The 23,710-nt window shown below is 48.3% G+C and overlaps 1 protein-coding gene across 1 annotated transcript; it reads right to left on the bottom strand.

Moving 5' to 3' along the window:
• Nucleotides 1-12,853: 12,853 nt before the first annotated feature.
• On the bottom strand, nt 12,854-15,130 carry LOC131212559 (procathepsin L-like). The gene is made up of 4 exons (XM_058206469.1): nt 14,867-15,130; nt 14,620-14,772; nt 13,031-13,327; nt 12,854-12,970 (listed from the first exon to the last, which is right to left on the bottom strand). Exons 1-4 carry the CDS (start codon nt 15,128-15,130, stop codon nt 12,854-12,856), a joined length of 831 nt encoding a protein of 276 aa, XP_058062452.1.
• Between the last annotated feature and the right edge of the window lie 8,580 nt (nt 15,131-23,710).

Raw genomic sequence — 23,710 nt, 5'->3', positions numbered from 1 at the left:
CTGCAATGTTCAAATGCTATCGATATATTCTAGACCTTGTGTTTCGTTTTGTTACATCTTAAACGTCTTTTAAGATAAATAATTTGTCAGGAAGAAGCCTCAATCACTCGGAACAGAGTAGGTACATATTTTCCCTCGCGAAATCTCTGGAACGCCGATCCATTTTATCTCTCCGAACGTCGTGTTTAATGTCGGAGAAAACTTTATTGCTCCCATAAAGAAAGTAAACTCACTGGCATCGCTGCCACGAGCATTTCGCTTGTAATGTGTGTGGCGGGCCCGGTTGAATGCCCAAATCGATCGTTAAAAGCCGGCCGCCTTCGGTGCCCGTTTGTTGTCCCCGAGGAAACCAATCGGCGAGACCAAGTGGCCAAAAACAAAGCGCAATCACGGGAATCAGGGAAATTAATACCTTTCAACACCCTGCTTGAGCCTAATTGGGGGACCGGTGGGGGACTTCTACTCATACAGGCGATCTTCGACGGCCCAGGCCCAAGTCTCTCCGGCAAAATTGTACGCGGCTGATCGTCATAAAACAGCAAACTGGAACGAAATTCCTTCATCAAAGGTGTTTAAATTAATGCGAGCCCCGAGTACGGGCAGGTTCAGTTAACTTTACGATCAATTCACTGATAATGACGCCCGGGCGGCCTACAAGCCTTGCTGGGGTTTCTTTTTATTGTGTTGCTGGCCACCTTGCTTTTTAAATTTGAATTTAAATTCAAACAACTTTACTTGAGCGCAGAACCATCGGTCCACTCGCAAAGCTCCACGTGTGTGGAAAGTAGGTGATAATATTTATTATGGTAGCTGGAACCCCTTGATTTTTAAAAATAGGAAGGAAAATCCTTGTCGAGACCTTGGCCTGGTAGCCCTGTTAAAGTTCATATTAATTTGCATACAATGAAGCAATGAGGGATTCCGATTCCAACGGACAACGATCCGTTGGACGTACTGTGGCAGCTAGATTTTTTGGACTTTTGCACCTGACTTTTGTGCACTGATCTGAACAAAAACATGGTCTTACCATAAGAAGTAATATTCTTTCTCACAGGCACACCGCTGTAGACGGATCCTTAAAATGATTTCTTTAAATTGAATGATTCATCTGACGCAAGCGTTTTAAAGAGGAAGTAAACCAAGGAGTATCATATGACTCTTCGTTTGCTTATCGCACAAGTTTATCGAAACACGTAAAAGTATCACATGACACGGTGCATTATCTCGGCGTTTACGAAACATAAATTGAACAATCTCTCTTAACGCCCCTTACGCCAAAGTGCTCGCCGTTTTTTTTCTCGTGTCCAGAACAAATCAACCTGTTGCGGACCGGAGTTGGCCGCCGCTCGTAATTTGCATTCGCATGATGCAAATGAGCAAACGCTTTATCTGCGCTAAATAACAATGTTGTTGTCGCTTTCCCGGCTCCGTTCGTCAGCGCCGCCATGCCGTTGCGGTTCCGCTGGGGTACCACGGCTGATTAAGTGATAGTAATCTTGTCGTAAGCCGTGAAAAATTTCCACAAATCCTTCGAAGTTACGATAACGTGCGTTCCGTGTGGTTGCGGAGCCTTTTTTAATTGAATAAGAAAAAACAGCCTACAGTAACCGAACCGTGGCGTACGACCTTGCCGTGTGTGGAGTGACCGGCCTTCTTACGTGCGGGGTTCGGTTCGGATTGGCTTTCGGTATCTTAATTATCCAAAATCAAACCCCGCCACCATCCCCGACGGGAACTTCAGTTCCCGACCCGAACCGGACCGCGGATCTCAACTGCAAAGCTGAACCTTCTTCGGATTGCCCACCTTTTGCCGGGACCCATTTTACGCCGCTCGACGCAGCTGGATGGGTGGACCGCGGACTGTGGGACCGGGCGGGATTGCTGGATTGGCCAGTTGATTGGACCTTTTAGCGCGCAGAAGAATCATACGGACCAGCTAACTTTCACGTAAGTAACATTACCGTTCGGACGGCAATGTTCGAAATATGGCGAACGACCACCAGGTTTTTTTTGTTCGCTATGGAACGGTTTTTCTTTCTCTCCAATTTTTGCTGATTTAACTTCTTCATCCAATCAATTCCAACCAATAAAGCAATCCGGCGTAGGAATCCGGCCGCAGAAGAGACACACAAAGTCCGGCGGGGAGGGATTAAAATTTTATTTTCCCCGTATAACAATCAGAAACTAATAATATTTTTGATTATCCCGCTCGCCCGTCACGGTGAAGTGCACGTTGTTGAGTCAGGCTTTCGGTTTGGTCCCAGGACCCGACCCGACCGGTGAGTGGAGAGTAGCTGCACTTGTTGCGAGGTTGTTGAGCGATATATTCGTCGCCCTCGACAGGCGGTTCCGTATTTTGGCGTCTCAGCACAGACTTTAAGGAATAAATTAGACAGGTTCCGTTTGTGCGTAACACGTGTTCTAATTCTAGTCCGCCTCGATACGCTTTTGAGTGGAGGGCCATAATTTGTTTCGGAAAATTATAGTTCTTATCGCCCGAATGTTGGTGATAAAAATAGGTACCGCAACCAGTAAGAAGGCGATCCAGCACTGTAGAGGGCATTGTCGATACACTGAGCGTCATTCGGCGAGTGACGTCTTTTTCGCACACACAAAAAAAACACCAAAACATGGCCGGTTTCTTCCACAATCCACAGCAGAGCCCATGGGAGCTACTGGAACCACATCGGTTGGCGGAGGCCCGAAGTGAGCCGAAGATTGATTAAGCACCAGGCATGCGGTAAAAATGTAAATTTCTGTCAGTCATTTACATAAACTAGTGTATTTTACGATAACGGTGGCCCCCGGATCCAGGTGGGCCAACCACAGCGCGATAGTCGCCTGAACCGTAACCGAACCATGTACCGTAGACGCGGGCGCGGCAAGCGTTTCGAGGGCGAAACTCTGGTCGCTCGGAACGTTTGGTGGTTTTTTTATCTTGTGGCCAGTTGCCCGTGTTTTTTTTTTCTCGCTGGTCTTGAACTCCTGTGTTTGCGCTCCAGTTTATCCTTCGTGTTTCGCCAACAACGCTTTTGGCACGCAATCGAAGATAATCGCCCAAGCGAAACGTGGTCGAGTCCTTTGCGCGTAGGATTGGATGAAATATATACGCGGGCCGGGGATCCGGTGCAAAGTTTTACGACGTTTTAATTATGGATCAATTGAATCCCGGGGCCATCCGCTTTCCAGTGGATGATCTACGGGAGACCGGTGTGTGGCCAACGCAGTATCTGCGCTGCGCACTGCGTTACCTTGTACACTGGTATCCTTTTCGCCGCTCTTTCTAGATTATCTGCCAAATGACGCTCCTGTGGGTATTTAGCGTTATCTCTGATGGTCGCCAGTGTGACATTCGTTAGCTGCCGTAGCAATCGGGAGCAATACACCTAGAGGCAGAGTTGGATAAGCGAGTTCTTAAGATAATTATTTTATTAAAATATATTTTGCTTCATCTGATACAAGTCTTATATGAATTGTATCAAGCACACGGCTTGCGTTTTATTACGCTTTACTAGAAAGTTTTAGTTTCGCTTTTTCGTTGCTCCGAAACAATGGCGCGCTCTGTCCGCGAGAAATGGATCGCTTAAGACAGATTGTTGTTTCATAAAACTTTAAGCCCCTTCCGCGACGTCCAGTCCAGTCTCGGCGCACGTAAAAGGTGGCACTGCGAAGGCGTCCTGTGGCCCCGATAGTGTTACACGGAACGCGAAGTGGTTTGATTACAATTTATCCGCCTCGGCCGTTTCGAGCGTGGCTGAAAAACGAGATCACCACCGCGCCCGAGCCACACACAACGGGGCCGATGATCCAGATCCCGTGTTTGGGCACCGCACGGAAATGGACTGAAGTTACGTGGATTTTAAAAGACATAAGCACAAAATATGCGAAACATAAGCGACTTTATGGCTCCCACACGCGAGACGGTTGCAGCGTCTTGAGCGTGGTGCAAAATATGCGCTTTTTGGGGTACGATTTGTGGATCGACTCGATCATCTCAGTTTGAAATGGCATCGCCGAAGACCCGGAGCCGAAGGCGAAGGATCTTGTTACGCCGCAGACAAGGCCGAGAGATAGGCTATGAGTTATTTATTGGTGTGTTTTCGGTTTACATTTAAATGAACTGTGCTCGGGAGACGACAGGAAAGGCAAGTTCTGTAGTGTTGTGTTGCTGTTGAAGTACTTGATCGATATTCGGGGCCATCTATAAACCTTTCATTTCAATAATATTTGAATTAATGGCACTTTAGTAAGCGGTAAGACACTTCCCACAACTTCACATGTGCACTCTGTCATCGCCATCGAGCAAAATCAAAATCCCCAAATGATCGCCGCAATCATGCAATAAGTTAATAAGCGTTGCTCACGCGAAAGCCGATTGCAGTAATTGGCCTTGCGGATTGCAGGTTGCAATTTCCGTCCCCACGGTCTCCTGGGACTGTAGTTGGCCGGTTGGGAATTTCGCGTTACAACCTAAGGTGCAGCTTTTTTCCGTCAAAGTCCGATTTTCTCCACTTGGCACCTGCAGTTGCTTCGCCGGCCCGGCCCGATGCTGGTGCCGGTTGCGCTTGGTGGCCCCGCGTTAATAGAAACTAATGCCGCTCAATTTGCTGCATTAAAGGAACACTTGTTTTGGCGGGACGGTTGTGTTTGGGTTGGTGCGTTAGTCCGTTTTGCTTTCCACTCCCATTCGAGCCGTTAGCAGCTAACTGGCGTAACGAAGAAGCGTGCCGGACGCGAACCGGACCGGTTTTGGCCAAATTCGTCAGCTCGATCTCGCTCGCCACTCGCCGATGTAATTGGCCCTGCGCACCCCCTGGTTGGCAGAGCTGGTAGGTCTCAGGACCTGGAGCTGGGCAGGAATTTAGCACTCGCCTGACAGAAGTACCTGCCAACCGTGTGACGGTGCGTCGGGCGGTCGAGATAAAAAAGGCAAATTAATGAACCGACCAATTGGCACATTGGCAACCTGCGTTGGAGCTACTTGTTTTGGGTAAACAATGTCGTGACTATTAATTTGACGCTCAAGTGTTTGTTATGCATATAACGTGGCGTGACGGGCTCCCCTCCGGCGATAACCAACCTCGGCCCTTCGTATGCTGCGCCGGCGGTCGGTGTCCGATGTGGGTCGGACTTAACACGCATAATGGGCTTGTTGGCACCTCTCGAGTGGGTCTGAGACATAATAATAAATCAGTCACCTCTCGGGTCTTCCGCACTCTCTCGCAGGCAGGTGCAGCACGCCGGCGAACGCAACAACATTAGCGGCATTGGCGGTACGCAGCATAAAGCATGATTGATGCACTGCCGGGCGGGCGGAGGACGTAGGGCATCGTTCGCGGGGAAAGCGAATGACAAATTCATTCTAAAGCCCACCCGAGAGGGCGAGATAATGAGTCTTGAGGCTCTTAATTACGATTTGTTATTGTAAACTCGTTGGCAGTCGCTGCACGTGCAACGTCCGGCCCCCCGATGACGTAAAAGCCGGCTTACTCTCTGATTGCTGCTCATTAAAAAAGTGTTTTGTTTTACGTCGAGACGTGCAGAACTTTAAACACTTGCTTAATTGGTCACTGGTGGTCAGTTGTTTCATTATCGCGTGCCTTGAATTGTACGAAAATGAGTATGATTGTTGGGTCAGTTTTATTGAGGGGGCACTTTAAAGGATTCACATTAAAGGGGCCAATTTAACGTTCTTCATTACGTGTAACATTGATTTATTTCATGAAAGTTTCTTTAACATTTGCACAAACTTAATAGACAGAGAGTTTAGGTTGGAACACCAAATTAACGCACCACGAGCGTACTCGCTGATTATGGCCCAAAGTAACGACTTTAAGACCTACACACCCGGAGAAGAAAGCATTTCAACAAACTGCATGGAAATTTATTTCTCTTAATCCGGCGACTGGCACGAACAGAAAGAAAAAACCCGCATTCGCAGCCGGAATTCCAATCTCCGGAGTCGCTTCGAAAGAGCCGCGTTCTGGGCCGTGTTACAGGTTTTACACTAATCAAGTGCACAGCGCAAGTGCCTCTAATCCGGATTATCTGAAATTTATGTTCCTGTCACTGGGCGCGAGTGCTGGCCCGGGTCGCAGCCACCGCGAAAGGAGTGCGCAACAACCGAGCAAATTCGTGGGCAAAGCTCTGTCGCCCGTCTCGTGGACCGCCTGGAAGCTCTCGTGTCGTCTCTGTTGCTATCTGCTGGTGGCATTTCCCTTTTTGCCCGTACGATGACTTATTCCTTCCTGGCCATTTCCCTCGCTATTCGCACCCATTAAAGCTAACGGGGCAAAAAAAGATGCACCATTAATAAATGCATTATCGATCGCGTAAATAACTAAATTTGGGGGCTTGAAACGGTGAGAGAAAAAGCAAAAGGCCCCGCCAAAAATCCGGGACAGGTAGTTGGTGCTCGCATTGCTTAATAAAAAAAATCCGGGAGTTTTATCGCTTCACACGTGGTGCGGCCAGTTTGTTTATTCGAGTTTAATCAACTGAAACAACAGTGCTTCGGTCCTCGGTGAGCGTTGTTTGTCTTCCATCCTTCATCCGGCCGGGCAAGCCGGACAACATCTGCCCATCTGCCGGCGCCGGTGACACTTGAACTGCGGTGCGAACGAGAGCGTGCAGAAGTAATAGCAAACAAATCCAAAAGAAAGCACAACGCTTGGAATTCGCGATCCGTAGGCGGACATATTTGGTTTTAGGAAGAATCTATGGTCTTGTTTCAACGTTTTGGTTTTCTTCGCATGTGTTTTGATTGAATTTATTATTTTTTGTGTAATAAAATCTAATGCCTTATAAGTGTGAAAAAGAATATAAAATGATGGAGGAGCTTTACCCATTGCGTTTGTGAGAATTTTGAAGCAAGTAATTATTACCATTACCATACCCATGAACTATTATTTAAACGTTTGATAGAATACATGATCAATCGCGATATCGTCATTATTGATTTCTTCCATGATAAAAAATCTTTAATTATATCAGGAAACCTAAGTTTGTGGTTTTTCACTGCTTATAAACCACAAAAATAGAACTAATTTTTGGGTCACTGCTATGTATTGCCCGAATAAAAGTGTCTTCTAAATTGTTCTCTCTGGAAGATTAACTTCTTTCTGACAGCTAGTGGTTATAAAGATATTCCTAAGTTTTCTTTATCTAAATTAAGAACAGTGCCTGCACGCTCAGACCCTGAAAATATTCTTTCATTATTGGATCCTTCATCTACCTTAAAATCCATATGCCCAAAAAGAAACACATATTCAGTTACATCAAGAAGGAATAAAAATTGCAAAAGGTAGAGTCCTATACAAACGTATGTTCTGAAACACATAAAATATTTATTACAATAGAAAGGGTACATTCGGTTGTTCGAATACAAGATAGACATTTTACATAGTTTACCTAAATAAAAGAAAAGGCATAATAACCAGGCGCCTCTTTAGGCATCAGGAAGTGTTTTCTTAAAATAAGCCTAGCGGACACGGACGGATCGAGATGAATGCAAAATTTACTGGAAGTAATTCAAAATAAACAAAATTTTAAATGTAATGTCTAGTTTAGGCGAAGCAACGCGAAGCATTTTTTTTGTTGCGCTACCAAAGTTGATAAACTATATTTTTTCGTAGTGTTCTATACTAATTCCCGATAAAAATGTACAAGCAATGCCATACGTGACTATTTGTTTTTTCATATCAAAGAAGGATCCATTATCGTTCTAATAACTCTGGGATATAAGAACATTACCGTTGCAGAACTGTGCTAACGATTGCGTCAAGGTAGCTGATAAAAGTTGTTTTACAGAGTCATTTTTATCACTCTTTTGACTTCGACAGAAGAATCCTCGGAATATACACAACGTGGAAGGTTAAAAATTCGGATTGGTCGTAGATAACTTATCTATTTTAATATAACTAAAATCATCACTTTTAAAAGTTGGTTTATGACCACCTTTTCCCCATAGTGGCGCAGTGAGAAGCAACAGGTGAGTGCGAGAAAACGCTGGCAGTGAGACAGGCACTACGGATGCTTGGCGCGGTTCAAAACAAGCCGCGGGTCGCCGGCTTTTATCGGTCGTTTGATTTCCATCACCGAGTGGCCGATAGAGCGAGTGGAAGCGAGAACTTATCCGACGCATCAGAGAAAGTAGCGTACTAGCGCGTAGGGGTCAGAGAAAGCGAGAGCGAGAGAACAAGAGAGAGAGAGAAAGAGAGAAGGAGAGAGAGAGAGAGAGAGAGAGAGAGAGAGAGAGAGAGAGAGAGAGAGAGAGAGAGCAAAAGACCGGCCCCGGAGTACCGGTGTGTAACGCTACTCGGCGGTTTTGGCGCCGTCGTCGGTCGCATTCGCGATTCGAGCTCGAAGCGCCAGTCAGTCAGTTGGCCAGTTGAAATCCGTTTGTCGGTGGCGTCGGTTCAATTTGGAGGACATCCCGTAGTTCCCGCGTCAAAGAGTTCGCGTTCTGTCGCTTCCGTTTACGTGCGACGAAGTGTTTGATTTCCGGTGCTTCAAACCGGCCGTTTGTACATTAATTGATGTGAGCCAATCGGGTGTATTTTTGGGTGTCCTTTTTGCCATCGTAGTAAATGTGTGCGTTCGCTCCCTAGAGGATCCATGGCGATGGTACGGTAAGGTGGCCACAGATCCGGAGCACAGTTCCGAAAAGTTACTATGTGCCCCTTGTGAACGACAGAAAATCCGGCGTGAAGCCGCACTTTAATGATGGTGTTTAAATATTTTACATCCCATTTTGTGCTGTAAACTGGAGAAGAGAATTCCCAGTGTCCACCTGAGAAGCAGCGAAAAAACAGAGTGACGGCAGAAAATGACTACGGCCCCAGTCCGTCGGGTTGTGCGTTCTAACATTGTGCGTGAATCGTGTTTTCGGTCACCGCGTCCCCAGCATGATTCGCGTAATGTTTGGTTCGTTTGTGAAAGAGTTTTAATTTATTTTATTTATTTTTTTGCTTGGTTTCGGTGGCAATTCGCGAGCGGCAAACGCGTGGGAATCTTCGCTTTGGCGTGCGAGAATCTCACGGCGTGACACGGCGGTGGACCGGCGGCGTTGAATAGTAAAACAAACAGAAAAAAAAAGCGCAAGCCAAAGCCAGATCACGAGTGACCGAGTGATCTGGCCACCGATCCGAGATGTGAAACAATAACCGACCAAACATCATCCCCGCTGGACCGAGAGATGAAAGTGAAAGCGCCGACCCGGCCGAGGATGTATCATACTTTATTGGGGCGCGCGCACGCTTTTTATTGCTTTCGATGAGCCATTTTGGCCTGATGCTATGATTTCGCTGGGGTTTTCACATTTTCCTTCCCAGCTTTCCTTGGTCCTTGCTTTTGCTCGATGATGATTGTGGGGTTCTCGCGTACGGCAGGACGGCGTCGATGAGAAAGAATTATTTTTAAAAGAAAAGACTCCCGCTCCGGGAACGTCTTGTGGTTCGCACTACGGTCGTTCGCATTGTTTATTTATATTCCGCTGTACTCACTCACTTTCGTTCTCTCTCTCGCGCGCTTTCTTACGCGCTATCACGCGGGGAAGTGTGAATGGTGTGACATTCCTCGGGGGTCACCCAAATTCCGTTGGCCACCTCGTTACGCACGTTGCGGCCAAAGTTCAGCAAACGCCGTCACCGTAACACGTGTTAATGCGCCAGCTGCACGCCGTGGGAAATCTTTTCCGTACCCGGGGCCGTTCGAAACGAAGTGGCGTTTTCAGTTAAGTGAAGTTGCGAACCGGAGCTGGGCGGTGAGAAAATCGCGGTCGTTCGGCGGATCCTGATAATGGAGGCGCCCAGTGAAGCATAATAATGTTGGCGCGCGGTTGTTTGTTGTGTCCGTGTTCCCGGACGAACCGATTGAGGGGGTGCCTTCAAGGAATGTTTCCAAAAGAATTTCAAACACATTCTTAATTATAACCGGGCCCTCAGAAAGCCCGGTGACGTGCAAACGCGCGCGCGATATGCCAGTCAATTTGCGTGACTATTTATATTGCGCTCCATATAGCATTTGTCTGCCCGCTGCTGCTGCAGCTTAGCGCCAGATTGCTGCATGTAGTTCGTTTATCTGCCTTCCCCTCGGGTGTCTGCTCGGGTGTGGTCCCAATCAGTTCGTGTTGATGGTTCACGTCGTCCAATGGGGACCCGAAGTGCAATAAAGAGCGGTGGTTAGCGCGCGAAAAATGATATTTATATTCGAAAGGACTCGCAGCTCGCGCCTCGGCCAGCGGCGGCGGCGGTGGGCGCCTGTACGAGTGATTTGCGTTTTTTCTCCGTTAGCATTATTTATAAACAGCCCCCGTGGAATAATGGTGCGTGCATCTCCGCTGCAGCCGGGGCTGGACAAAGGTTGTATGTTTTGCGATCTTTGACGAACGCAAACAGACGAACGGACGGCCGGAGATGTTTACGTTTGGCATCGCAACCAGCCAATTCAGCCAGTAAACGGCTGCAGTGTCCAAAGTATCAACCACGGCCCCATCTGTACTGGGTGAACATGTTTTTGAACATGTAAACGTTGTTGTCAATAAGAAGAGGGGTCCGCGCTCACCGTCACCTTCGTCACGCTTCGGCACACGCCTTGTTGTTTGTTTGTTTTGTTGTTTTCGGTCGAAGTTAAATATTCTGTTAACTTTCGACATAATGCTTCTCTGGGACCGTCCACGGGCTGGCGCTTCCGAATGGCTTAAAGTTTCGTTCAACCTACCGGTGACGAAGGAATTCATTAAAATAATTTTCAAAGACACAAATCTTCATTTCACCCAACAAATCCAAGCTTCTGACCGTGGCCGAAGTGTCGGATTTCGTTGTTTCAGCTTTGATCATTGGACACACGGCGCGCGCTGGCCTTTGGCAAGCCGTCTGCCCGCTCTGCTCTGGCAGCCTTTGAAGGCTCCGTCCTTCAGGGCGGGCACGAGGATGCCGGTGCTATCGGAATCTCGATTAATTTCGCAGGAATGCGCTAACCGGCTTAACGTTAAATTCACTTCACACCTGGCATTCGCACCGTCTGGCACGCCGTTCGTGCCCCTGTTTCGTGCTGGAAGCGGATGCCACAAATTTACATCCATTTCCGGTACTGCGGGGCTGCAAGTTAAGGCGCCCACCACTCGGGTTCGGTAATGAAATTCGTCCTTCACGTTGCGTAGCAGATACGGATGTTGTTGATAACGCGCCCACATTTTATCTGTGGCGGGTGGAAAATCAAGCTTCCTTGGGGATGTTTTCATGAAACGAAGTTTCGGAAAACGGGCAAACGGAAACAATCTTTGGGCCCACATCCTTTTGCGTGGCGATCACCTCTGGGGACGTTGCGCTCGTTTCTAGTGGCCGCGGCGTCGCTGCAAAGCAATTGCGTTCGTTTTTGTTATGCCCACGATATGCTTTACGAGTTTTATTGCATTTTACGGCCGCTCTATTGCGCTTTTCGGTAGCGACCGGCCGGGAGTTTTGTTTTCCTTTCGAACGAATCCGAAGGCGAACCTTCCACGGAAATGGGTTGCGTAGCGCATGGGAATCGTACCATTTGTTTATCATGGCCGTCTTGGCCAGCGAGCCGGTGGAGCATAAAACTTTCCAGGCGTTCTTCGGCATGCGAAACGATCATCGGACCATTCGAGCTCGGTCGGCTTGATGAGATGGAACGCCATTCCGGGAAACGAAATGTAAGGCCCGGCTCGGTGACGTCGGTCGGGCAATTAGAGTTTCAAATGCGACGGTTCCAAAAATCCTGTCGACATCCCGTCGGGGCTGTGGGGTTTAAGCCGAGCCTGCATCAGCAATGCCGTTCGAACCTACACCAAGCCACAGGCCCGATGTGGTTCGATCCTTGCATTTTGTTGCGACCCACATTAGATTGATTGAAGTTCATTATCTTAAATTATTCTTTAAACCAACAGGTACCGGGGGGGCCTGTAAAAGGATAGTTTATTCGTCCCTCGTTGGTCCAGCGGTAGCAGTGCCAGCGGTGGAACCGCTTGTTTAAGCTGTTCGAAACGGATGCCGGCCCCTTGGCACTTGCTGCCTGACCTTCGCAGCATGACGTATCCAGCATCCGTGTCCGCTTACGCCTGGTGTGGCATGTGCGGCTTCCCGCTGGGCCACGCGGATCACTTTACCGGCCCAGCCGGGCTGTTGCGTCCTGTTCGATAGTTGTGTGCAGATTATCAGTTTTCATCCACGGCATCGGCACCGGCCAGGGAACATCCCGTCGCCCAGCGTGGCGCATCCAGCTGGGCGACACGCTGCCGCCGTCCTGCACGCGTGGTTATATTTATAAACCTCCTGCCGCGGTGGACGATGCAACACAATGCACCCGGGGCCACCGGGACCGACGCCAACGCCCGCCCGCGGACACTCGATGATAGCTTGTCAGGTGCATTAAATTATGTGCGACATGTCACTCTGCCCCGCGAAGAAGCCAAGCGGGCGGGAACGAAAAGAAAAAAAAAACGGTGGCGTAAAACACGAAACGGAATCAAAAATTAATAAATAAATCCGAAAGCGGGGTCGGCACGGTACGTAAGTGCCGGCATAAATAGCAATCGGCTCACCACTCACCCGGCCTGACCTGGCGCCCCGCCGTCCATCGTGACATCCTGAGACGCTGAGATTCCCGTGTCCATAATTTACCCATTTCTTTTGTGGACCCGGGTCTTTTTCACGCCACCGCCCGTACATCACCGGCTGGCGGGTGCTGTTTTGGGCCATTCCGATTTGGGGAGGCCATATTCTCAGAATACTTACTCATGTAACCTTAATTGCGGGAGGGACCTGGTCCAACTCGGACAGTCTACTGATTCCTTTGGTGCCGGTACCGCAAATCACCTACAACTTAGTTCCTAGTAATAGCTACAAACACTTACCGAAGATGTGTACGGGTAGTCAACTTCGCGCATCACGCCGCCCGCCTTTTCGAGATACTTCAGGGTGTTCCTGAGGGAGCCACCTCCGCAGCCCTAGAAAAGCGAAACCGACATGTACGTCCTTCAGGCCTTGGCCGCGCGTGGTTCACCTACCAAATTCCCGGTCTCAGTCGAGCAGTCCACCATCTGCTGTTCGCTCACCAGCTCCACGCGCCCGATGTGCTTCATCAGCTGCGCCGAGATGGCGTAGGCCACGCTGAAGGCGTAACAGGATCCACAGGTTTTCTGGTTGGCCGGCTCCGTCTTGAACCCTTTTTCGCGCCAGTCCAGCTCGTCCGGCACCTCGTCGGACTGGCTGGAACCGACGATCTCGTCCGTGATGGTTTCACTTACCTTGCGGTGCGTATCCGTCTTGAGCCGCACCAGCCGCTTCCGATACTCGCTGTTGGGCTGCCAAAAGGGGGGTGAGATTACTCGATTACTGTAGACATCACACCGCACCGCACCGGACAAATAACTATCTACAAGTGAGTGTTTAATGAACTACGTAATCAGGCACCCGGGCCATCGGAGAGCCTGGTTTCCGTCGGAGGGCTTTAAACGTGGCCGTGTTCGATTCGATTACTCCATTACTACTACTTTCTCTTCCGGCTGGCCAGCCACTCCGGACCGTTCTCGAGCTGGCTGCAGGATATCGGCAGGGATTCGATTACAGTTACCGTGATTGGTTTTCTGCCTCGTTTTTTGCTCAGCCAGGACTGCTCAGCGAAGGATTCTCAGAATTCTTCCTTCCTGACGGCGGTAAAGTGCGACTGCCAATCGAAGGCTGAAGACTTTCACGGGCTACTGAGACTCGCCACTGTCGAGTGCATCGAAGTAAAGTAAACACGTAAACACGATACCGTAGATCGGACTACTAGACAGTCATCCTGAGGACCTGCATCCTGTTGTTGTACCAATCCATTGTCCAAAGTCCGAGAAACACTTTGCCGTAATTGCTTTAGTGGAAGTGTTCATTTGGTCTTTTCCAGAAGCAATTGTGGCGAATGAATTAAATTTAAACCGAGCTGATAGCTGTTTTTGTTGGCACAAAGCATAACTCTGGTAGAGAAAAAACATGCCACGTACACAATTATGCTGGATCGTGATGATTCGTCGTAAGCTAGGGCCACGCTAGTGACGATCCCACATGCAGTTTTAATTACACTTTCCCTCGCTCATTTCATTACTACCGTTTTTTTTACCGTTTCCGGCTGTATCTCCAGCTAAAAAACAGCAAGATTTTTTCCATTACCAATTTCTATGTCATCGGGGTCGCGTTGGTGCGCCGACATAACGCCATTTTTTACACCACCCGTTTTTGAGTATGCAAATATTTGCCTCCGTTTTGCATGCGATGGGAGCACCGTCCGGCTCGGACGGTGTTTATGCAGGCAATTCTAATTATTTTCGGCACAAAATTGCTTCTCGGTATTCTCATAAATCGGTGAGCCATAAACATTGACAACCCATTTCCGACACAGCACAAAATGTGTTCGTCTCATCTCGGCTCTGTCACGAAGATGTCACGGCGCCACCGGAATAACGGGGGTTCCTTCGATCCATTTCGGAAACATTGCGAGCCATGCACATAAATAACACCCACCGTGGTCTGTGCTGTTTTCGGCGTTTCGGGAGCGAAATGTGAAAATCCCATCAAATCAGCCGACTCACGTTCCGGCCTTAGAACCCCATACACTCACCATATCGGCGAAGGCGTTCGGTGCCAGCCGGAAGCGGTTCTTGCCCGCCTTAAACTCCTGGTTGTGCGTGTTGATCTCCTCCAGGTTGTCCATGTAGGCGGACCGTCTCCGTTCGGTGCGGTACTTGGCGTAGTACTTTTTGTCGTGCGATTTCTGTCGCGAGTGAGACGGGTTTTTGTTTTACAATTTTGATTACGGCGGCTTCAGTGGCTGCCGGGTTTCAACAGTATGTTAAACATCTCCTTACCATGTACGAACCGAACGAGTCACCGGGATCACCGCTCGCACCTGATGCTGGGGCGTCCGGGCGCGCAAGAGACGTCGGTGCTACCGGCACATCCTTAGCATTCGGTACATCCTGCGCATTTCCGACGAGTCCCGGTGCGCTCGGATCCGTCTCCTCAGAGCGGGAAACCACTTCCAGCGTACCGATGGCTACGGCAGTACCACAGCAAGATCGCTTCGCCACCGGTGCAAGATTCGTATCGAGCGATTGAGGATGTTTGTTCATTTCCGGCCCATCCACAACGCCGCGGGATGGCTCCGTCCGATGTTCCGTGTTCCGCCGGAAAACATCCTCCGAGATGTGGGTGGTGCTACGTTTCCGATGACTCGACGCCCGGGCACCAAGCAGAGGCCAACGATCTTGGGTCAACGACAACAGCAGGATTAACCACACTCGTTCAATTTTCATCTCCGAACGTTTAACGATCGCACCGGGTAGCGATGGTCAGTTAATTGTCTGTGACACGGCCGCGAGTTAATAAACGACTACTAGTGACCGGTCGGCCCAGAGGGTTCTTCGAGTTCTAGGTGCGAGAACTGCGGTCGCAGCAGTTCGCGTCTGGACGCGAATCGGTTGATTTTTATTGATTGTGTTGTGCACTTTATATTGGTCAAACCACCTTCATGGTCGTCCCCAAAACGGTCGGTCCCGGATTTTGCAACCATATTTTTATGTGTTTAAAAAAAAGAAGCTGTTTGGTGCAACGTTTTGCAACGTAGTGCAAATGAGGTTAACACACTACAACCCAACGGCCAACGGCGTCGATCGTTTCCACCTTTGTCCCGTGCCCTACATTAGACCGTCGGGTTCGTTTTGTTTTGACCCATTCCCTCCCCTTGTTGCTACTAAGTCGACAGCGCCGTGCCGTGTAAGAGTCCATAAATGTCGACCGGGAAGCGACCGGGACCGGGAAGTGTGTTAATCATCAATTTTCCGCGGCACGGAAAATGGTTCTACGAAACTAGTGAAAATAAAATCGGACACTCAGCATGACGCACGAAGCGAAGAGAAAACTTCCACGAACGGTGTTGGCCGATAGTCGATCGTTTCATTGTTAAACCGATTGATGACCGAACCGAGGACATGGCGTCGATGACTCACAGTGTTGAACTCATCAGGACTTCAGGGTTTAAATATTCCGTCTTGTGAAACCTTTTTAAAAAATCCAATTAGAACACAAAATCACCACCGACCGAATCCCATCAATCCATCCGTCGGGTGTTATTATTTTGTTTACCTTGTTGAAGGTTTTTCCATATTGCCTCACCGGCACCGGGTTTGGAGTTTTTTCGGCCGATCGTCACTTAATTGCTTTCGGGTGTTTCTCGGGACTCCTGGGACATCGTGCGACTAATTATGAAGAAAAGAGAGAAATGGTTCAAGAACATTTTTAAATTTCGAAAAGAAACTCACCAACATATTGGAACACCGGTCGCAACATAATTGGAACACAGGCCCGAGACGGGCGTGATGATTGCCAGATTTTAACGGACCATTCTCGCGGAAGGTCTCGTACATCATCGGTGAAGCTGCCACTCATGTGGAACAATTGGGAAATAAATCCACGCACATGTGCGTGGGCTTAGGCCGTGGTGAAAAATAGCCGCACTCTGTGGAGTCGTTTAAGCTGAAACCGAAACCGACAACAAACACGTCAAACGTGTTACTTTCTTCCGGGAAGTGGTAGTTTTTTTTGTGTTCGTAAAACGCAGCCATGTTTAGACGCGTACATCCCGCAACAACAACGCTCGTTCGGTGTTGTTAAGTCGAGTGATTTATTGTAATTATGTATGGCTTTTGTTTACAATAAGTAACATCAACAAAATGACTGCCGACCGACCCTGATCATATGTCACCAACTAAACTAAGTTGAACGACTGACGAATTGGAAAAAAAGCATAACGCCCGTCCGTTTATTCATACTCAACGTTCGATTTGCGGTCGAAGAATTAACGGTTAATGTCATTCATCTTCAGACAAGAGTGCCTCACACACGCTGCTCACGGCGAAGGAGTCGTGCAGTAACATTTCTACAGAAAGATTTATGAAGTGCCATTAGCACCCTTCGGGGGTACAGAGCGGACAAAGATGTTTAGGGGGACTCTCTACTCAAGGAATGCAGTCTGTTGAACCCATACGTACTAAAATTGATGAATATTATTATTATACTTCGAAGGTCCAAAAACCCGTCTATGAATATCTATTATTTCCATCGCCAGTAAATGGCCCCCTTCCCTGGTATCGATGGCTCAAAATCGGTCCCATCTTTGCGACTGAGACCAATTGGCGCACTGATCGTGGTCGTGGCGCTTACGCGAAGATGTGGTGCGAAAATAAATAATGCCAAATTTATTTCCCGACCCGCGACCGCCGGCTGTTGTATCGCTTTGGTTAACGCTCGCGCCTTTGACGCCAGGATAATAAATTTTGCTTAATGATCAATCGATCAACCGCGAGCAAGTACACTCGGGCGACTTCATTGGGGACGCTTGGCCGCGGCCGCGGTGCAATGTTTGCATACTAACCACAGTGCGCCGAAAGTGAACCATTCGTGTGTTGATAATGTGCGGCGAAGTGAGAGCGAAGAGGGAAAAAAATCAATTCCCGTAATTGAAATCAACCAATGTCATTTATTTATTCGACCACCAACCGCCAGCCGGAGCGCGGATGCGGATGATTTGTGGCACGCATTTCGTGCACCACATTTAATGGCCGTTCGTGCTGAAAATGGTGGCGACATCGGACACCGAAAACATCATTTCGCCGATGGTGTCGGCGAAAAAGGCACGGCAAAAGAAGAAGCCAAATGGTAAATAAACAAATTCACGCCTCACCGTGAGCTAATTGAGTTTAATTTATGGCCATTTTGGAAGCACATTTGCGTGCCATTTCGTGGTGGCCGTTTGATCGGACTTGGGCAAAGAAAAAAAAACGAGGAACAATATAAATGTTACTTTTGATCAATCGACAACGGTCGGCACTTGACGCCTGATCGGATGGTGGGATGTTGTTTTGTAAAACATCTTCCATTCAGTTAAACACTCTGGGTGAAGGGAGATCAAACAACCTGGCTATGGTGTTGCCCGGAGCCCGGAGGAAATCATCATCTCAGAAATCGATCCAAACCAAAACTACTTCCGTTCCGGTTCAGTGCTTCCTGTGGCCGTTTACCACTGGTAAAGAAACCGGTCAGCCCGGCAGTTTGGGCAGCTAATATTTACTTTTCAAACTTCATCGGGCGGCAGCCGAACGCCAAACGTTCTGTGCCCGGGGTTGGTCCGAGAGTTGTGTGTCTTCTTTGGAAGTTTAGTGTCTTCCCTGCGGAACGTCCGTGAAAGTCCGTGCCAACGTGAGTCTGTTATAAAACCAGCCTTCCGGTGGCGCGCAAGCGAAGAGAGAAATGGTACTTCGAGCTCGAGCTCGTAACGAAACTATTAGTTATGTTAGAACATCGCCGAGACCCGGTACCCATTCAATGGTTGTTTTGCTTTTCCTGTTTTTACCACGCCGTAGAATCGTAAGCCTCAGTTCCGAGAGAATCCAATCAAATCCACATCCGCGGACTACTGGCCGACTGCAGTTGCATCTAGTTTTCTTCCAGTCGTTGCCAATGGCAACTCCGTGCTTCGCCTCGGTGCCGGCGTAAATAAACGTGAAAATTATGTTGCAACGTGACCCAGCATAGGTGCCAGCCAGCTCGAGCATCGTTTGCCACACTGATGGGCCATTCGGTCATTCGGAAAGGCCTCGGTTTGCCGGTTTCCGTGGGTAGCCGCCGTTTCCGCGTTTCCGGCTTTCAAACGATGACAGTTCAATAGAATGATTGCGATAAAGTTTTCAATTACTTTCAAACTATCCAATGGCTGACAGTAGGGGCGATTGTTTGTGTCGAACCGAAGAAAAGTTGTTCAATTTTGAAAAATGGAAACAATGCTTTTATCTATCTGTCTGCAAGAAAATAGAATTAAATGCGTTTTGAGAAACCACGTTCTTCTGATCCTGTTACTGTTACATCACAAAACTTAATTTATTATCAATAAACTTCACAGTTTTCAGCAGCTAAATTGAGTCAATCAACAAGATCGGACCAACAGTTCTTCTGTTGCCCGGGAAAGAGGAGACTGAGTTGGAGACATTTTACTTCGTTTGAAGCAGTGGATCGCGAACGATCCATAGCGACAGCAAAGCAATTTATATTGACGTATTTGTAATTGTAATTAGTGTTTTTGCAACAACCGGTCAATTAGCATTTAAAGAGCATCTGGCACGCAATAAGCAGAATAGCGAAATCCAACGACATCAACGGTCTTCAACAAAGTGCATTCGCAAGCCCAATCCGCCCACCAATGGCAGGGCACCTTCAGCATACCGCCAACTGCCGTCGAGCATAACTCACTTGTCTTGGCACGCATGCAAATCATCGCGCAAACCGGTGACCAATTGGCACTCGACCGATCCGACGGAAGGCGCGGTGCAGGTGAGAACAGATTTTCTCACCATCTGCAGAGGCCGTGAGGTAACCCCGGACCGAGTGCCAAGCCGTGTGCCGTGGGGCCAGCCCCGGTGCATCCATCATGTCACGTTGACATCTGAATAGCTGTTAAATGTACACAGTTTTGAGAGCAAGTGGGAAACCGCGGCACCGCGGCCGTTCCGAAAAGGGGAAGATCCGTGGCGCAGGCAGCAAAAATAAATCACCGCCGAGGGTGGAATTTGTGTCGCGGGTCGCGCCATTGCATTGCATCAGGGAATCCATTTAGGGGGGCCACCGCCAACACCGGCCCGGACCGGTATGTCACTTGTAATGCCGATTATTTGAACGGATCGGCGTTTTTGTGTCGAATTTAAATTACAAACGTTACGCCCGAACGCAGACCGAAACCGGACACCGGCATCATCATCCTGCCCCAGTCGTCGGATGATGACCACATCCATAAATGTGTCGGTTTTCGGTACATAAAACGGGAACGGCTGTTCCGGTTACGGAGTGAAGCGGAAACCGTAATGACATCCTTTCATTGTGTCGCGTGTCCTGATTATGGTGGGGCGAAGAAAAAAAAGGAACACCATAAAGCTGGCTGACGTTTTAAAATGTAAAATGAAATTTAGCCTAATTAAGGTCGAGCGATAGATTCATGTCTTGATTCGTTCGTCAAATGACTTTGGTTCGAGGTCCGAGCACTGTTGAAGGAAACGGCAAAGTAGCATATGAGTAATATGTGACCTTTGGAGATAGAGACATTGAACCTGTGTCCCATAAATAAAATCATAAATAAATCCCCCAACCTATTGTGATGAAGTCCTTTGAAGCTTTTTGAGCCACATCAGTGTTCGATAGTTTCGGCTTCTTCTGCCGTGTCGGTGGCCACCGCAAACGCTTGTATAGTTTTTGATTCTCCGTAATGGCGTAGAGAATGGTGGAAAGTTTTGATTTATTTCTTCGCAATCGAGACGCGAAGACGAGAAACAGAAGCATACGCATCGTGTGCTTCGAAGAAGCTAAAAATATAGATATTCTTGAAATACTGCAGCCAATCGCTTGCAGCGATTGCAAATGGATCCCAGGAATAACGGCACGAATCTATCATTTTGCACGATAATTCATTAGTTCGATTCTGTATCTCCTGTTGTGGCTCCATTCGTTTGATCTACTAGTTTCGGTTCGAACCCTTTCGTCTAGACGTACTTTGTCAAACTGATTGTGGTGGAGGGGTCTGAATAGTTCTGGGTTAACAGTTATTCATTTAGACGTTCATCCGATGCCAAATTTATCGTCTAGTTTTCCCCCCTTTCAGTTTTTATTTCATAACGTTAATGTATTGTGACGAAATTTAATAAACTATATAAAAACCATAAGTTTATATTAAAAAAAAAACTATTAGAACACACATTTTAAAGGCCCTTTTTAAGAACAACGAACAGATCAAAAGGCCCATTGTAACTGGTTGAAAGCCACACGCAATTTAATTACTGTTCACAGTATGTTTTCGGAACGCTTTCACGCGTTCAAAAACAGTCCACACAATCTCTGGCGTAAGGGCGTGATAAGTTCTAAAGGGCGGCCCAGTTGTGGCCTCGTTAGATGCGATCATACGCTAACCGTGGGACCGTCGCTCTTAATGAGCTCCGAAACAAACCTTTTCTTTCAACGGATCCAACGATGCTTCGGAGTGTGTCTTGCGCAAGCAAAGGAGCCCCTGGCAAAGGTTTTGCCGTCCGCAATCTTTGCCACATTCCCAGACACTGCTTTCACTGAGTGTGCTCGCTCTTAGCCGGGCCTTAGCCGGGCACACTGACCTATGTGGGCGCCAGATGCTGCGAAGAAGGGCTTCCCGCGCTGTGTTACGCTTTCGTCGGAACATCTTCCTAGAATCACAAACATACGGACGTCATCAAGAACCAGGGCAGTGCCAGCCGTGGCGGTTCAGAATGATCCCGGATGGTTGGTGGTGTCATGAAATGTTGGTGTTGAACTTTTTCACCCCCGTTTAGCGTCGTGTTTGTCGTGGGCCACAATTGTGAAATTGTTTTTGTTTTTACTCCAACCCGGACGTGGGCATAAACTCGAAACGGCTTTCCGGGGGAAGATCCAACCGGGTACCCCGGATAAATCCGTACTCAGGGCACGTATAGGCCTTGCGGGGGTCTTCTCAACGTAGCGTAGTTTTGTAACGGAACGTATCTCCAGTCTTTCTGCACTGGACATGGTTCTGATTTGACAAGCATCAGTTGTTTCGAGATGCTGCCCGTCAAACACAATGCTGGACGGCTGGCGGGCGGCCAGAAACAAGCCTGTCACGTTGCGATGAGTTGAGGAAAAGCTTAATGATGAATTGTATGATTAATGGGCGTCGATGTAATTGTGCTCGGGTACAGAAAAGATCATTTTCCGCTTTGGGCATCGAATCGATAGTACGAAACAGTGGTTGGCCTACGCCACAGGAAAAAAATCCCTAACAAAATGGATGAAACTTTCTTCGACCGAGAATCGGATGTTCTAGCTGCCGGCTGTATTCTAAAACAGCGCCCAGAAGAACAATCTGCCCGGTAAATGTCCGGTAGCAGCCTGCAATTACCTTAATAGGAAAATTGATTGTAAGTATCAATCAATTCCCAGTGTTTCCGTGACACACGTTCAAATGGAAATGGTTGCGCCTTACGTCGAACAGCTGCACTACTCGATAGCGTCAGTTCGGAGTGTCCAGGCCAGCGAAAGACAGTCAGTGGGTCAGTCAAAATGGCCCTCCGAAGCCACACGAGGCAGAGCGATACGGGGTACATGAATTATTCAATTTCCGAATCAAATCTGTCACGTTGGCCCGTTCGGGGGGCGGCTCGTAGGGCGCTACGCTAGCGGTCTGGAGGCTGCGACGTATTCTATGCTGATCACCGGAGCTAGCGCGTCCGCCTAAACGATGCCATCACGAGAAATGTGTATGCTGATGGTGCAGAAGAAAGGGCGCTCATAACGCAGCTGTGGGAACGGAACCGCAAGACGACCGGCGTGTCCGATCCGATCCGGCAAATGGAGCTGCATTAGCATTCACCGTATGCATCTGTTTCGGTGTCTCGGACGCGGGCAGGTCGAAGGGGAACTCCAAAGAAAGAAACCGACGAAAGACACATTTCCTCGCAACATATGGTACCGAGCATAAGTGGGAGCCGCCCCGTGCCCTTCAGCTTCGGTGTGGTGACTTTCTGTGGCGGTTACACAAAGCAACACCAACTCAGCCCTGATGGCCATCGGCAAGGTGATCGTTCGCGAAGGGTATTGACCAAGGGTAGTTTGATGTTTTTATAATCTTTCTCCGTGGCCCGGTATCCGAAGCCGAATCGATGGCCGTAATGACCTGGATGGGAATACACGCGGCTGGATCTGCTGCTCCGACAAGCAGCGTGCGTTTGGTGCTCTTATCGTGATCAATTTATCACGGTCGTGTTGCAAAACGAAGAGAAGATGATGCGTTGATTGGGCACACTTTTTCACTACTCTTGGGCGGTGCCAGATCATATCAGATGCTCCAAACCCTTCCCTGTTCAATACCGGTGCAAGGGATAATATATTCTACGACATAGGCTTTGGAGTTGGGAAGCGCTCAATCGTTCCGCTCATCCATCAACCTAAGACGGTTTAAAAAATTGTATAAAAGCTAAAAAAATGTCGCCTCAGTATGGTGAGTAATACGATGCGTTTTTTATGGAAACCCGAATAACTTCGGATATGGAATAATGCATTCCAATTCACTCTCCAAACTGCTCGAATTCGTGACAATCAAAATGAGCTATTTGGACATAATTTTTAGAATAATTGAAACACCTAAGAGAGCTCCACTTTATGTGGCCCATTATCGAGCGACCCCAGTCGCGTGGCTCTACCACGGGTTCTGACACATTTAAATTATTTTTAAAACGATTCAATGAATTTGAAGACATTGAACAGATAACAAGGGAATCTATTATTAGGAAGTGCATGCACAGTCACTCGAACAGCATTGTTCGTTACACGATTGCCTTTTTGTCAGGTTTTATTTACTCTTCCGAGAAATCAAAGACCCATGCACGCAAAGGGCTTCCATCACCCACGGAAGGCTTTTCTCACGGGGCCAACACGAAAATAGCGCACAAATTCTCGCCACGGATTCCAATTCGTGTGCTCATTTCGCGTTCGGACCGGGCGGCCGACGGGCGTAACATAGATACATGAAATCGAAGCCTTTCGCGCCGATGGAACCAGAAAATCGTGACCGGGGTGATTGGCTGGAGTGCCGCCTCGCTCTCTCTCTCTCTCTCTCTCTCTCTCTCTCT

The sequence above is a fragment of the Anopheles bellator genome, chromosome 2, assembly GCF_943735745.2.
Source record: "Anopheles bellator chromosome 2, idAnoBellAS_SP24_06.2, whole genome shotgun sequence".
Classification (NCBI taxonomy): Eukaryota; Metazoa; Arthropoda; class Insecta; order Diptera; family Culicidae; genus Anopheles; species Anopheles bellator.
This window is presented reverse-complemented; position numbering and strand designations above follow the sequence as displayed.

What these genes read in the sequence shown, in the direction of transcription:
- LOC131212559 (XM_058206469.1), bottom strand. Translation starts at nt 15,130, where the DNA reads ATGAACAAACATCCTCAATCGCTCGATACGAATCTTGCACCGGTGGCG. An exon ending in ACTCGTTCGGTTCGTACATG is followed by an intron (nt 14,773 to 14,866) that starts GTAAGGAGATGT and finishes CACTCGCGACAG; the next exon opens with AAATCGCACGACAAAAAGTA. An exon ending in CGAACGCCTTCGCCGATATG is followed by an intron (nt 13,328 to 14,619) that starts GTGAGTGTATGG and finishes CCCTTTTGGCAG; the next exon opens with CCCAACAGCGAGTATCGGAA.